Below are 15,844 nucleotides of genomic sequence, written 5' to 3'. Positions count from 1 at the left end.
CCTCTCCGCGATGCCACTAAAATTATTACTAACGTCTCACGTAACGCCTCAGTCTCGCCATCGTGAATATCTTATGGGGACATTATTAGAGGCGTTGAAAGAATCGATAAAACGTATATGAGCGCCTCTGTACAATATCGCACCGAGGAAAAGAGAAATACACCGATAATAATAAAATTATGACTAATAATGATGCTGTAAGTTTATCGCCACATTTTATTACCGAATATATTCCAGCATCTATATCAATACTTTCTTCACCAACGTGATTATCTAGACATAATCGTGTAGATGTGCAAACGAGCCCGTTACTGAATATTTTACTTTCGCTTTGACAAGCTGCAATATTCAAATGAATTTGTATACTTGATGAGTTCCGTCGTGAAAAGAATATCACAGCTCATATTTCGATAACTAGGTAACTACGATACGATGTTACGATTGGTCGACAGCTATTAAATGGTTAATTGTGCGTCTCTAAAAGGTTCAATAACACCATGACGCTCATGTGAAATGTCGATTTCCTCCGGACAGGGGCGACGAATCGAGGAAGAAGGGGACAGAAACGCGACGCGACTGGCAATCATCAATCTCGTAGAGTTGTATTCGAGTGGCACTAATTCAGTACCCTTGTCCCCCAATCTCCTTGTCAGGCTTCGAACTTCGTGTACCTCCGCCACTTAAGCAGCATTGTACGAAAGACAGGACAGGCTTTCGTTCGACCAGGATCCAAATAAATAGGCTTCCATATATCAACGCCCCAGAAATCGCAGCAGTTCGATCAACCTGAGCACACCTTACATTGTCTCTGTAAGTCGAGCGCGTCCAACTTCTCCAACCTGGCTATATACTCTCCATTGTCCGGATGCGGAAATAAAATCCTTGATAGACTGCCACCGGTACGAATTCATCGCGTCCCCTCGTCGCTCTTTAATTCGTTCCTCGTTCAACGAGTTTGCATTTTAAGTAACTTCGTTTTGTGATCGATCAGGCGGACTCTCGTAAAAATACTGTTTTTTAATACTTTCAAGCAAAGAAAGAGATATTTTATATAAGAAATATTTTTGAAACATTTGAGGAAAAAATCCGGATCATATGCATACGTACACGTATAATAGATGATATACATGTAACGGATTGAATCAGAATTTTGAAATAATATTCCATGTAACCAAAGTGTACCTATAACAAAAAAATCGAGATTCCTATATCAACTGAACGCTTCAAAGGACAAGAAGAGGTATGGAAAAAACAAGCACGATATAAGCAACACGGAATGAATTAATGTTATGCCAACGGCGCGGCGAGGCGCAAAAATTACCAAAACAGAGAGCAGCTACAATATAATAGGAGCACGATATCTCTCGGTGGGTTCGTGGAAAAACAGAATTATTATTTTTGCATTATCGATTGCTCTGTTATATTTCGACTATCCGGCGCACGTTCCGGGGGTAGAGGAGTGGAACCGATAATTTTAACGAAGGAGCAGAGCGGCGAAAGGAAGTTTAAGAAGAAGTCCCATTCATCGAACGATCGTGCCGAAAACTGACAAAACAGTTGATACGACAGATACAGCGGGCCGTGGAATATGAATGGACGTTAGCGGATATACGAGGCGGCCACGAATGGCGGCGATGGAACTCTAGAGGCGAAGTCTCGAACCTAGGGGTCGAGAGGAAAAAAGAAATATGAGAGGATTGTAAAAGGGAGAAAAAATTTCTACGAGTGTGGAAGGAAGATCGAGAAGAGGGGTTGGATTCGCGAATAGGAGAGAGAGAGGTGTAGAACGTTCGTGGAAAAATGTCATCGAGCGATCCTGATTTACAGCTGTAGGGAAATCGGTGCGGCGAACTTCGTGTCCGCGGCGGAAACTCAGAAATTTTTGCTCGTGGGAATCGGAACTTTCATTGACGTTCGTGGTAGATTCCTCGCCCATGTGAAATAAAATAAAAAAAAGGAGCGCGAAAGAAAGAGAGAAGAAAAACGGAGAACGAGAACGGACGGAGGGAAATCACGCGAGTAAATGAGAAGCACCGACCGTTCGTTGATGATTTTCACGAAAACCAAACTTCGAATCTTACTCCATGATCGAAATTATTCTTGCTGGTAGGCTGCAATTGCTTCGTGCGTGGCATGGAACGATGTCACTCGGAACTGTGTCTTTTATCAAGAACTTTGCCAGTGCACATCCGCGAGTAGATAGAAACGCGGGCCCCCATAATGATCGATTAGCGAAACAAACCTACAGATCTCACTTTAGAATGCTTTACTATGGTAATATATCGGGCCAACAACATTTATCTTTGATTATCGTGGTCGTGTTTGTATAGCTGTGTAAATAATACCGCGACCCTCCTTTTACCATACAGGCTGATCCGCGTCCGCGTCGAACTACTCTTATTCATATATTCCCTCACACAGTCTCTGTTCTCTTGTATTGTTTGCTCCAATTATTTCAAAATATCACGTATTTATTTTGGCAAGCGGCGAAAAGCGAATTATCCTTTGACAACATGCTAGAAGAATGGATCTAACCGACGGTAAAGGAACACCATTATCGCGAACGCGTGAAATGTTTCGTGTGTTGGCGCGTGCGCTTGCGAACGAGCGCTGCTTCTAAATATGTTTTCAATTTTATTCCATTTCGACGCGTTACGCGAAATAAGAGCAAGCCACGCGCGTATTGAATAATGCCCGACATTCGTTTCACGTTTTATACGAATTATAACTGATTCCTGGTATAAAAAAAAACATATATGCATATATATAATCAATAATACCAACGCTAAAGCAATCTCTGCCACTAAAAGTTCGCTCCAACTAATCGCAGGATATTAAAGGGACAAGAGATAGTAACGAGATTCTGAACCAGGTAATTTTGCTTTCGGAATTCGCCGAGCCAATCTATAACGATCTTCGTCCTGTATGGCGAATAACTATGTAAATTTCTCCATAAGTTAAGCAGACTTCTGATGACCCAGTATACCTTTACCAGGGTTGCACGCAAACGGGCCCACAAAGCAACGCACGGGCAAAGATCTAGCTCTATTCTAAACGATGACATTCATCGGAAACTTATAACAACGGAGTTTTCCATTTGAATATATGTTCGATCGAATATATAAATTTCTGACTATCACTTTTTACGATGAACACATAACTCGACAAAAGATCCAGGTAGAAGAGAAGTTTTGACTTCGGGGGAGCGCTTTAAAGCAATCTGATTTGCCCGAAGCGAAATACAATTGAAATGATAGTCTCTAGAGTCCAAACATTCGTAGCTATTAAATCAACGATCGTAACATTCAGTCGTATCAGATTTCTAGAAGTTTCTTGATTGGCTTCGAATTTTTGTACACAACATATTCTAGAAGGTGAGTCGCTGACCGTTAGTGGTAGAGTTCATCCCCGTTGTTTTCGATAAAGAAAGAAGATGTTCCAGAGACGAAATGTTTGTTTTGTTAGCGGCAATAATAACATGTTAGAAAATATTGTCTTAAGTGAAAGAGTGTACTTTGGTATTTTTGTTACTACGATGTTATAACATGATTTACGATGCACCGTGTTCTTCTCATTATTTTGAGAGGCTTCTCTTGTAAAATCAGAGTAGGTTTCCTTTACTTAACTTTTACTTTAAAAAATTTTGCTAATACTTTTGCTTCTTTTACTTTAACAAATATTTGAAGAATTTATGCTAATAAAATATCGTTATTATACTATAAACACTATGTGATAAAAAATTGCACATGTTTCTTCGTGTAAAAGAAGATATTTTAGGTTCCAACGTTGCACGGTTTCGTATATCCCACATATAATTAACCTATGCTTTCTCTATCAAATAGGCACGGAGATCTTTAGAATAGCTAGCGTTTCACGAGAGCAAACAGAAAGTGCTATGACAACCAGCCCGTATCGTTGTTAGACTACGTGACTGATAAGAACGGGTAGATTAATTACGTCATAATCGAATCCCCCGTTCAATTTTGTGCTATAATACACTGACAAATTATTAATACTTGAAACATGACTAAGATACATCTGAAAACTATTTCTTCTGAAACACGACAGCTGATTATAAGACTCTCTCTATATTTTGATTTCTTAGATCGTCGAATGATTTCGTGCTGTGATGTTTTTATCATTCTTTATGAAGCGATAAGCGACCAAAACAATTAATTTTATACTTTCGATAATGAATACCTTTGACATCTAGTATTGTATGCAGCAATTCATAAAGGAACAGTAGTTGTTAAAAACGATATTTGTACCACTTACGAGCGGTACTCTATCGTCCAATATTTTCACAAGATTTTCAAAGCCTCTTCAATGCTTACTGACATTTAAAAAATACGAGGACGTAACCAAAATAGCGCAGTAAGGAGTGGCACAAACTTATTGGACGATTTAATGGTTCAATTCTAATTCGATGTATTATAGACATTTCCTGTCATCGTCAAACGGTAGGACAAGTTGTATGGAATTTCAACTGTAAGCAGCGCGAATTGATTGTTTAGAGAACCTACTAGATCGATTCATCGTCTCTCGACGTGTATGATCTCGAGTGTCAGCACGGCCGTGCATCAATTACAACAGAGTCCGCCATCCATCTCGATGTGTCGCCTGTTACATGTACACGCCGCATATTTCCGCGTGGCGCATTCAAGTGCTTATGCCGAGCGAAGCGTGTCGTTAGATCAATCGTTCTAATTTCAATCGCAACGACGAGCTACATGCCACCATCGGCTGTAAATCCGTGGGTCGTAAAGGTTTGCGAACCGATCGAAATTGTCGCCCTTCTTTACCCATTCCATGACTCGTTTAAACATTTTACGGAATCCAAATTTATAGTCAGCCGTCCTCAGTCCTGTTATTCTTTCTGATGAATATCGAACGAACCAACGACCGTTGTTCAAACGACCCCAACCATAGACCCTAATTTACCTAATGTTTCTCGTTAAAACGACCCTACACACACGTTTGCCATATACATACACACGGACGATACATCTAACGATTACTTGCGATGAAATTTGCGCGAAAGAAGAAAAAAAAAGTGACCTTATCGCGAGATCTCAAAAGTCGTGACGTAATGAATGCGCGATCGTAAAATAATGCAGTACATACCGTATGCGGTGACCAATGGTGCGGCCAAGTCTTGGTCTCGTGACTACTCCCAACGGTCGGTTGACTAGCTAAAAAGACGACACGTCTATCGGTACTTCCGGTCCCGGTACCACTAGTAGTCAAAAGCGCTGCTCTAGCCCTCGAGCCACCGATACTCAACGTAGGCGACGTGTCCATGTTTGCCCCTGGAAACAAAAATAAACCTATGAAAATGATTCTATGAAAATTATACAATTCCACCACTACCATTCGAATTAGATAGAAAAAATGTACCCACGTCTATTGTACATAAAAATTATATTTTTGAATGTGAATTACATCGAGAAATATTTGATCGTGAAAGAAGGGCGGAATTTAAAGAAATTCAGCTGGGATTTAATGAAGCCTATTACATGAAACTATGAATGCTTCTAAAAGTATTCCAAACGAATAGGTAGCTATTTTTTAACTGTGGGTCAGTCTTTGTGAAATACTTTTATTCATTCGGTTTCCGGCTCTTGCGTAACCTCGAGTGATATTAGATAATTTTTAGTGCAACTTCTTCGAAGGACAAAGTAGATAAAAAAAAAAAAAAAAGGAAGAGGATGCTCGTGCCTCGTTATTTCAGTATGGTACGATGGTATTCGAACGCGAGGCCTGAATGAAATTTCGAGGGCTACACGTTTCGATAATTCCTCGTAATCGCGGTATCTGTAATATAATTAATTGCATCACGAGCGTGCCGGAATATATTGGTTTTACTAGCGAAGTTGTTATCGCGCGCTCGTGAAATTATGGTTAACGACGACGTTACAATGGTTCGACGAAGAGCGCGATATACTCTTTCTGTTCTCGTCTCGTCTATATCCGCGTCCGTCGGTTAGACGACTTAAAGAAAACATTCTCTCCGAAGGACGTTTTCCAGCAAATGGACACAGTCAATGGCGGGGCTAAAAATTACCGTAAAAGGATTAACATTCAGGACGTACGAAACAGCGATTCGAAAACACGGTCGTCGCCGTAAAGAAATCTGACGAACGTAATCGAGCTCGTTAACTCGAGGATGAAAGCTCATTGAGGCCACAGGAACGCGAGCTGGAGAACGAGAACGCGCCAAGGACTAGAGCGGCAGCTGAAGGAGGAAAGAACCAGCCGACGAGGATTTACGGGTCGTCGACGAGCATTAAGGAGAATGATGCGAGACCACGGCCCGGCCAGACACGCGACGCTAGAAGAAGCAAAAAGAAACGCGACAACGAAGGAGGGTAGAAGGAGTAGTAGTAGGAGAACAGAATGACGAAAATGGAAACAAAAGCACGACACGAAGAGATAAAAAATAAAATCGAGACGAGAATCTAGGCCGAATAGAAAGTACTATGGCTGACACATACCCCTTAATTAAATCTGGTTGAACCCTCTCAACGTCGACGAGTAGAATCGCTACAACAGCGTCACGGTCGATCTGTAATTTACGTAGGACACCGACTGAATACTCGGATGGCGATAACCTATCTTGGTTGGAAAGTCGACGTTCCGTATTCAGATACGTCCACCGCAATCTCTTATCCTTGGCTCACCACACTTCAACCGGGTAATCCTTGAAGTCGCGTGCACCTAATCATTATAGCCAGGGGGAGAGAGGGTGGCGCTAGGTGTTCCTTAAATCGTTCCAGCACGACGTTGGCTCCTCCTTCGCGCAATTACGAGTCATTACGAGCGGGATTCCATCGTGTAGCACATACACAGGATGCTTTTCTTGCAGTTACCGCACGCCGCTGTCCAGCTATTTGCAGACCATCAACCAACTTGTGGCTCGATTGCCCGAATCGGACGGTTTCTGATCGCGCGATGTATGAGCGATGATAAAGATAATAACGGCCGTCGCACGACGATCGACGATGTTATTGATCTCTGAAATAACTCAGCACGCGTAATCGATTTCAGAATCTCGTTAGAGATCTTCAATCTCTTCGTTGCATTCGGACAGCTTCTTTTCGATCGTCGATCAGCCGTATACTTTTTAGACTAATCGAAACCTGTTACTTTCTACGCTACCACGAATCGAACGATTAGAATGTTTTCCTGCATGAAAAGTTCAAGTTCACCGGTAGAATCACGAGTACCACTGCTCTTCTAATCCCTGCGTTAATGAGGAAATTACTTTACCGCGGCTCAGTTTAATCTGTCAGAAAATTTATTCTACTGTTCCTGTTCCGCGAGCTAGTTACCGATTTCAATTATACTAACGCGTTACCATCGATTCCCACAAAGAATTTATTTTTCTCTTTCGCTTCCTGTTCTCTCCAGCCAGAGTGCGCAGCACGCCTCTCACTTTCCTCTTTTCTATCTCTTTCTGTCTGTCTCTCTCTCTCTCTCTCTCTCCCTCTGCCTCTCTTTTTATTTCTACCGACTCACGACAGACGGGCTGTTTGATATTTTATTCGTTTCGTTGCCAGACCGTCGTCGAAACGCTGCATCTTAGTTAATTTCTCGGCCTCAAAAGTCATTCATCATCGACCGTCCAAGTCAAGAGTTCTCTTTAGGATAACTTTTGTGGCAGGAAGTAGGGACGGGTCTTTCGTTTCGTTCCTGGCTCATGATTCACCGATAGATCGAACCACACATCTCTTCCATTTAATACGTTCTTCCAATTATCTGTTATCTTCTACCTGACAAAACTTTAGAATCGAAACGATCGACCCCGTACGTGGAAGCCCGTCACGGCCGGAAGTTGACAAGCGCCGCATACGAAATCGCGCACGACACTGAACCGCCAGGACGTCTAGCGCCCGAGGTGAGCCTCTCGCGGATTCGCGGGCTCACGTGTGAAATTCTTGCGCATGCACCGATGCCTTCTCCCTTCCAATTTCCCCTCTTTCCTTTCCTTTCCTTTCCTTTCCTCTCTAACAGTTACTCCTGCTCTCTTCAACCATCGCTTCTCTCTTCTATACACAACTAAATACTCTCTGTCCTGTTCCATCACCACCTTCGCCGCTTATCTCCCGGACTGTCGGCTATTCTTTTCTCTCCAACCATTGTCCTTCCTACCTTCAGCCCGTTCTCTTTTCTGCCTTGGCTGGATAAGCTCATCCTGATGGCATCATGCGAGCGACAAGTATCTAGTGTTAGTCCAGTTTGGCGCGGAACTTTGGCGGGTATTCCGCCAAGTAAATTCAAGTAGATCGACGAAGAAAGGGACTCGATAAACATTACGGGTAAATGTTGCGGAAGATTTTTCCAAAAATGATTTGTGCATTTTCCAGAGTGAATCAATTTTTGGGGCGAAAAATTTTCTTCGTTTTGCGTACTGCGTAAAGCAAATACGTAGCATTGATGTGCATAATAATTAATTAAGTTCAATTTTGGGTTATTCAGTAATACTTTGAGATGGCTACAAAGATTTGTTAACATAAAAACGAAATATATAGAATCTGATAAGAACACTTCGATACCTTTCAGAGCCGCTACATGTGTATGATTTATAAAATTTGGTCGTGATATAAACTGATTGAATTTGTTGGAACGAAGGGACATTGTTTAAATTTTTTAATTTTCAATCGATTTCCACAAGAACCATCTTGTTACGAAAATTCGTTGGCAAATCTTCTATAAATATCGTTTAATGGAAAATATACGTATAACGAATAATACTATCGCTGAATAATACTTCTTATCATTTCTATAGTGCGCATTAAACGACTTGATCTATTTACTGCTATTGAATAAAAACAGGTCGCTAAAGAGAATCTCCATTATTCACCAGAGAACTATCATTTATGTCTCTAATTGTTTCCAATGACGTAAACGTTTAAAACCATTTATATAAACTACGCCAAAAGAAAAGTACAAATTTCGAACAACGTCCTTACTACGAACGTCGAACTATTCCAAACGATGACCTAATGCCTGAGTAATGTAGTAAATTTTTATACCATTCCCTTCCACTATTCAAATCTAAATTTATTGTGCTACGATATAACTCAATTAATATTTTTAAGTGAGTGGACTGTATCTGGTTTGAGCTTTCTACAAATTTCTAACTACCGAAACACTCTAAACTTTAACTGATTACGTCAACTATGTCTAATAACTGCTGTAAATATTAATTAACCTTCCAGAATCGCAGTGATGCATCAAATACATACTATTTTTAAGCAGGCATATTGTAAAAGTTGTTGACAGAGACTAGCTGCTATATGATACATTATAAACTATTTCTTCAAACTTGTAATCAGACTACATTTGAAACTTAAAAGGACTCGTTTAAAATAAAATCGTAGTTGAGAAGGACTTGGATTTATCCAGCTCCGGGATAACATTGTGCGCCATTAAATCTCCTTTATTTATTACGTAACTGAAAGAGAGATCCTTATTATCCTAATAAAACAAAAAACAAAAGAGCGGCGAGATGGAGTATATAACTCAATCTTGAAAAAAATGAACTTGGGTTAGTCTGGCTCTCAGGTACAGAAATAATAGCCGTTAATACCAGCCTGATAAAATGGATCGTCACCTAAACAAGGAAATTGCAAGAACGATATTGCGGCACTTTCCTTCCCCCAGCCGGCCGTTGCAACTTTTTTCCCCGCGTCCTTCCTCCATAAACTTTCCGTTTTCACAGCGCAGCGGTCGCGCGTTCTACGCTGCAGGATCATACCAGTTTTCTTTTTTTTTTCTTCTTCTTCTTTTTTCGCATTATCATCTACTTTTTACTCGGCAACCTTACGTCCAAGTCGACGCGCGACAAGTGTCATATTCACGAAGGATCGTATCTGCGGGATTCGTTTAATAAGCTCCATCGGCGAACTCGTTAATTCTACACATACAGATATAGATTATATTGTAGATTCTATTAACCGCAACATAGCCGGAACATTGCCGGAACACAGCCATTCGAATGTATCTTTCCGAATGCTCAATAGGAACATGTAAATTGTAACGTCGCGTCGTTACTGGAATTTGTTTATTCATCGCACAAACGAAGAATGTACTACACGCAGCCGCGCCTCGCCATTATTTTATCTCGTTATTATTCCGCCTCGACTGACATGTTCGTTTCGTATCGATCTCTTCGGTTGTTTGCCTATATACTCGTTCGACAATTCCATCGTATCTACGAGTGATCCTCTTTTTGAAATCCTGCGTTCTATATTAGTCGACCCGTGATAGAGAGACGCAGCGGTACCTGTTGAAGATCGATTCACGATTCCATTTTCGCATCCTCGATCTCGTGGAACGTGCACGTCGAAACGCCTTCGATCGATTAAATCACCGAACAAATGGTACGCGAGTAATGGGGATCAAGAAAGGTAGAAGAATGAAAAGATACAGTGGAACGATTCGAACAGAAGAGAATGATTTTAACAAAGATGAGACAATACCGTTTCAAAAATACCAATCACAGAATGTACGTTCCACTTTTTATTCTTTTCACTCTTTTTTTAATCCTTTCATTTCGCCTTTCCTCTCTTGTCCCGTTTATCTTCTTACGTCCATTTTACCGTTCGTGCTTTCTTCGTCCTACGCTTCGTACATCTGCAAAGCGTACCATCGTAGACTACAGCCAGACAGTGAAGCGATAGAGCCAAGAGTAGGAATAGACAGATTGATTGACTGTTTCTACTGCGTCTGAATCTATTGAGACGAGAGTGGGATTGAAACGATAGGAATGAATAGATTTCACGACGAATCGAGCCCACGAACGGGGAAGTACTTTGGGCCGATCGTTGCGGATACCTCCAGGCTACGAACGATCTTTGCGATCGTGCATTTCGCGAACAACCACGAGAATATCCTGTCTCTTCCGTCGTTGATTGCTCGCGCCAGATACAGCTCAATACGTAGTCACTTTCGCGTCCAGCGTTTCCCATTCACTCTCCTTCGTATATATTCTACAAACCACGAAAAATTGGAACGACTCGATGAAGTTCAGTGGAATTCGAAAACGACATCGTTTCCAACGATGTTTTTACATGAAATTCACATACAAGAAAAATTCCGGTTAGATTCTTACTTTAGGAGGAACGAACGTCTCTACTTTCATTCGATTCATCCAGCTATAACTAATAACGACTATGAAATTTCATTGAACAACCCATTAAAACATCTTAAAATCTGATCATTTGGCGAACATTGTGAAATACGATTTCATGATCTATCGATATTTACATATATGTAGATACTTTAAGAACAAATTGCAATTGCGTGGTACTAATTAAGAATCTGGAGAAATTCTTGCAATACTAGATACGCTACAACGCCAGGAAAATTAATCCGTTGCGCAAAAGTGGTGAATTCGTTTCTCGCCGCGCTGTTGAGAAATTAGCTTCACGGAAGAGACGTGCGGATTAATTCGCTCTACGATTCACAAGGGAAAGAGCGTGAATTTAAGGAATCGGCGAGGAGGTCCGTGGATTCCATGGTAGCCACTGCTAACAGGGTTCTATTAACGAGGGAAAAAATGGTGTTCATGGTTCACCGAGAGAAACGAGGAGAACTGCTCTCGGACGATGGTGTCCCGATGTCTCGTAAAACGCGATTTTATTCGAGGTTGAACAAATTGAAACATAAGCCGCTCGTAAGTCGGTCCCTATCTACGGCCAGGGACAGTCCGCCTCTTTCACCCTCTGTCACTTTCTTCCAGTACCCCTCTTACGATTCGCATCGCAATACGCGCCCACTATACGTCTTTCCTTCGTGAATTCCCTGGATCTTTTATTACGTTCCGCGAACACGACAAGGACAAGGTTGTGGCATTTACGTCGGGTTATCTATACGACATAGCCCCTTTCAGATGGAAGAAGATACCGATACTATCGAGTCGAATTTATTTCTTCACCGGCCTCGCGAGCTCGGCTATTTTATTGCATAAAAATTTATATCCAACGTCGGTCGGCAATATAATATCGTTGAAAATCATGTATCCCCCTTTGGTTGTTTATCGTCTACCGTCTTTTCGATGAGTCAGGTGATTTCGAACGGCTTTACTGCACGGAATTAAAACGAAACGCGTTATGCGTGCGTATTTCAGGCAGAAGAACGGAATCCTGGATCGGCGGAGAGAAAAAAATATGACTAAACGAAACCGGAGGGGAAGGGTGCTAGCGAAAAAGGGGCGCGGGGACGTGGCGGAACGTTATCATAAAAAAATCCCCGTGGTCGGCGGAAAATAGAAAATTTCCAGATGAAAAACTGCGGAAGCAGCTGCCGCCTCGCAGTAAGGGCGAGAAGAAACTTCAAAACATAGAATTAGAGAAGCCGCCGGGCGATGAGAGACGGGAGCGACGGCGGGACATAATTAAGAAGAGACGGCATCCTTGTGAATTAAAAGCGTCAGCTCGCTAAAAGATCAACAATTCCGTTGTATTTCCTTCCCCGTTGTTATTTTTATCCGACCGCGCCGTATCTTTTTCTTTCTTTCCTCTTACGTCCGAGGTCCGCGTGTTTCTTCGAGTAATGCCGTAAACGTTTACCACCACCGTCGCAGTCGAATTGTAAAGGAAAAAGACCAAGGAGACGGGCGAAGGATAAGAAGAAGAAGAAGAAGGCAGAAGATTAGAGAAAAATGTGAAAATCAAATGAACGAGATAAAGAGAAAAAGAAAGCAAGAAAGAAAAACGAAAGGAAGAAATGGAGGCTCAAGAAAGGGGTAGAAGTATGGAGAGAAGTATTCTCATTCCAATTCTCCTTTTTCTCCACGTTCCTTGGATTGAAGAGGCCTTTATGATGGGATACCGCTTTATGGGCACAGCTTCGCTGCTATTATGCGTGCATCGGCCGGTCGAGATGGGTTTGAAGGGTGGGAAAACGGTACGTGGTGGTGGTACGCGGTTCTATATGGTTTTCGGTGGGGTAAACGTCGAGAGAAGAGGCATCGAAGAAATGAAGATGGTGAAAGAGAGAAGGTGGTAGTCGCGTTGGAAGTCGAAAGAAGGCTATGGAGAATTGCGCTTTGGACCTCGTGGCTTCGGCCATTGTCAGGATAATGAAGCCAAGACGAGATTTTTCCCTTTTCAGTCACGGCGCGCCAAACGATATCTCGAATGACTGATTGTGGGATTCCTTTCAATCTCGAAGATAGCACGTACGCATACGTCGATGAATTACGTACACGAGAAGCTTGCGATAGGCAAGCGCGTCCCTTTTCAGCAACTATCACCATAATTATTTCGAGCCAATGAAATCACTCTAATCTGCAATTAATATTAAACGGTAATAACATATGATAACGAGGATCGAATATTAATCGCAAAATGGTCTCCACGAGACACGAATGTGCAGAGTATCAGGGATAAATGCGTATCCGTTAACCTGTTGATCGTTATAAAATTCGAAAATATATTCAGATACCGTATGAATGGTGAAATGCGAAACAGGCTGCCCTGACCATGTGATGGGAACATTTGACGCTGATTAACCGGACAATCTTAATTAACGAACCGTACGCCGAGTTTGTCGATGAACTAGAAGCCGTATTTTTAATGTAATTGAATATACGTGGTACAATGTAACAATTATTCGTTCAACGTGATCTATCTGCGTTAAAACCAGTGGGCCACTTTAGATGGGATTTTAAAACGTAAATGGAACAAAGGGAACGTTTTCTAACGCATTCAAATGCAACTTCTGACCACTGAAATTATCGCTTTGAGAATTTATTAAATGTAAAACAACCCTAGCGAACTGCTACACGATCGAATATAACAACGAATTTTTACGATATGCGATATTTATAAAGATTTAAATTATTTAAAACTTGTAAGCTACACTCGTGTGACGCAGTTATTTTATCCCTATGTTTATCCGTTGAGAAATATATAGTTAACGATCGGCGACACGATCACCATTGCATGCAGCTAAACTGTTGATTGGTGAGACAGTGTAGACCTTAGTCGGGCGAAGAGAAAGAAGACCGTCTGAAACATCGGCCGACTTATTACGCGTGTTGCAAGCTACAGTTTCACCTATCGCTGGCCGTACACTCTCGCATATTTTAAGCCAGCCATTTTTCAGCATTTACGCTATACGTCTACGTCAAATTTGCATGAACAAACGATTCCAGCCTTGTTCCGTGAAAACTTTCGGCGTTTCTATGTGGTGCGGCTCGAAAGTCGCTTGGCTTTCTCTCCGTCTATTCTATCTCAGTCTCCCATCTCCTGATTGACCGTGCTTTTCCTGGGATCATAATCTCTCTAATACCGTCACCTCCCTCTTCCCACGTACCGACTTTTTTCCACCCGCCTATATTTTCGTATATATTCGTGGCCAGCAGACCGGCTTGGTATAAATTAGTAGCTTAAATATCTTCCCTATTTTTCATCCAAGAAAATATGTTTCGTGGGGAATATGCTAACTGAAGAGCATCCAGTGGTCCGAGTCGATGTTTCACGGGCTTTACGTAGAAGATTTTTAAGGATTTCGCTGTTTTCCACTCTTGCGTTATTAATAATGTCCGATGCTCGTGTGTTAGTCGAGCGAGCGATTTAACATTCTGCCAGTGTCGTAGTTCCGTTAAAAGTTTGATAATTAGAAGAAGCTGATACACCGAGTCATCGGAAATTAACAGCCAAACTTGAGCGCTTATATCTCAAAGTTCTAGCTTAAGATGTGAAAATCTGATAACTGTACGAAGAAATAACACGGGTCGATTCTCTAACACTGGAAAATAACTTTGTCCCTATAGTAAACGTATTAAATAATATTTGCTTCATTACTTTTTTTTTTAAAAAAAAAGGGGGAACGATCGAACGTTGAGAGACACTGGCCTAATCCTAATGCACACCGTCTTATTTATGCAGCAACGCCGTTTCGCACCACAACGCTGAAGACCTTAACGGCTTTCAATTTCCGTTGGCCATCAATATTATTTAGTTTAGTTTGGACCACCTTCTCGCGTTCTACCCACCCCCTTCGGCATGCTTCTCACGCCTCTGCCAAGGAAATTACTTGTCCTCCCCTGCCCTCTCGCCAATCCAACCTTTGCCTCACCCTTCGCGCTGCTTCGCTCCCTCGAGCTACCAAGATACTTCCTTTAAGGGCGTTTGTCTCCGAATCTTGCATCTCACTGCGTCTCGCGTTACCTTGGCAATGCATAATCGAACGCTCCTAACCGAGTCGGTATCTATATACCTTAAAAAAGCTTCTACGCTCCAACTGTTGTCACCAATGAACGACGAACCCAGGAAACGATACTGGCGAACTAAACTTGTTACTTCTCCCTGACTGAAACTCGAACGCGATATTCCATAACCATAAATAGATTTTTTAAGGTATTTTTGAACGATACGATCCGATAAATAAAGCGTACCAATTCCGGCTAACTAGCAACATACATACGCTTCCACGCGTATCGCGATAGTCAATTTCGTGCGAGATTCGAAACAACATTCGAGATCAAAGGCAGCAAAGAATCTTGTCTCGATTACCCAGGTTCGGTTATTAATACCAAGTTGCCAGCGTGATCTTGAGCACATACGAAGAGCTTCAGTTCGATAATTTCTGTCCTAGATTGTGCCAGTGGACCACGAGCTACCCGATAGTCGTACGCACACGTGATTTTCAACGACATAAATGAAACGAAATTACAATCAAATCATCAGATTTGCCGATATCCATTCGAAAACCGATACAATTCACAGGTACCGAGGGCGACGAAGCGATCGTTCGAAATCGACCAACGGTTTCCCGATGCGACGCTTCCGAGCCTCGTTTCGACAACCTTTTCAACCGCGTTTACGTTTTA

The 15,844-nt window shown here is 41.8% G+C and overlaps 1 protein-coding gene across 8 annotated transcripts in view; it reads right to left on the bottom strand.

The window, feature by feature from the left end:
• Window positions 1–15,844, bottom strand: part of Scgdelta (sarcoglycan delta) — a 218,882-nt gene that overhangs the window by 178,159 nt on the left and 24,879 nt on the right. For 4 of the 8 annotated variants that reach the window (XM_069114809.1, XM_069114811.1, XM_069114812.1 and 1 more), the window contains exon 4: window positions 5,125–5,309. The exons of 2 other annotated variants lie outside the window; for them this stretch is intronic. In XM_069114809.1, coding sequence (XP_068970910.1) covers window positions 5,125–5,301 — 177 coding nt within the window. In that variant the 5' untranslated portion in view covers window positions 5,302–5,309. Of the gene's footprint in view, window positions 1–5,124; window positions 5,310–6,494; window positions 8,195–15,844 lie in introns of those variants that run through there. 2 more of the 8 variants (XM_069114810.1, XM_069114816.1) reach the window with 2 other exon arrangements.

This window comes from Bombus flavifrons, chromosome 6, assembly GCF_040668555.2.
Source record: "Bombus flavifrons isolate JBK064 chromosome 6, iyBomFlav1_principal, whole genome shotgun sequence".
Taxonomy (NCBI): domain Eukaryota; kingdom Metazoa; phylum Arthropoda; class Insecta; order Hymenoptera; family Apidae; genus Bombus; species Bombus flavifrons.
The sequence above is the reverse complement of the archived record's forward strand: the minus strand, read 5'-3'. Positions and strand labels throughout refer to the sequence as shown.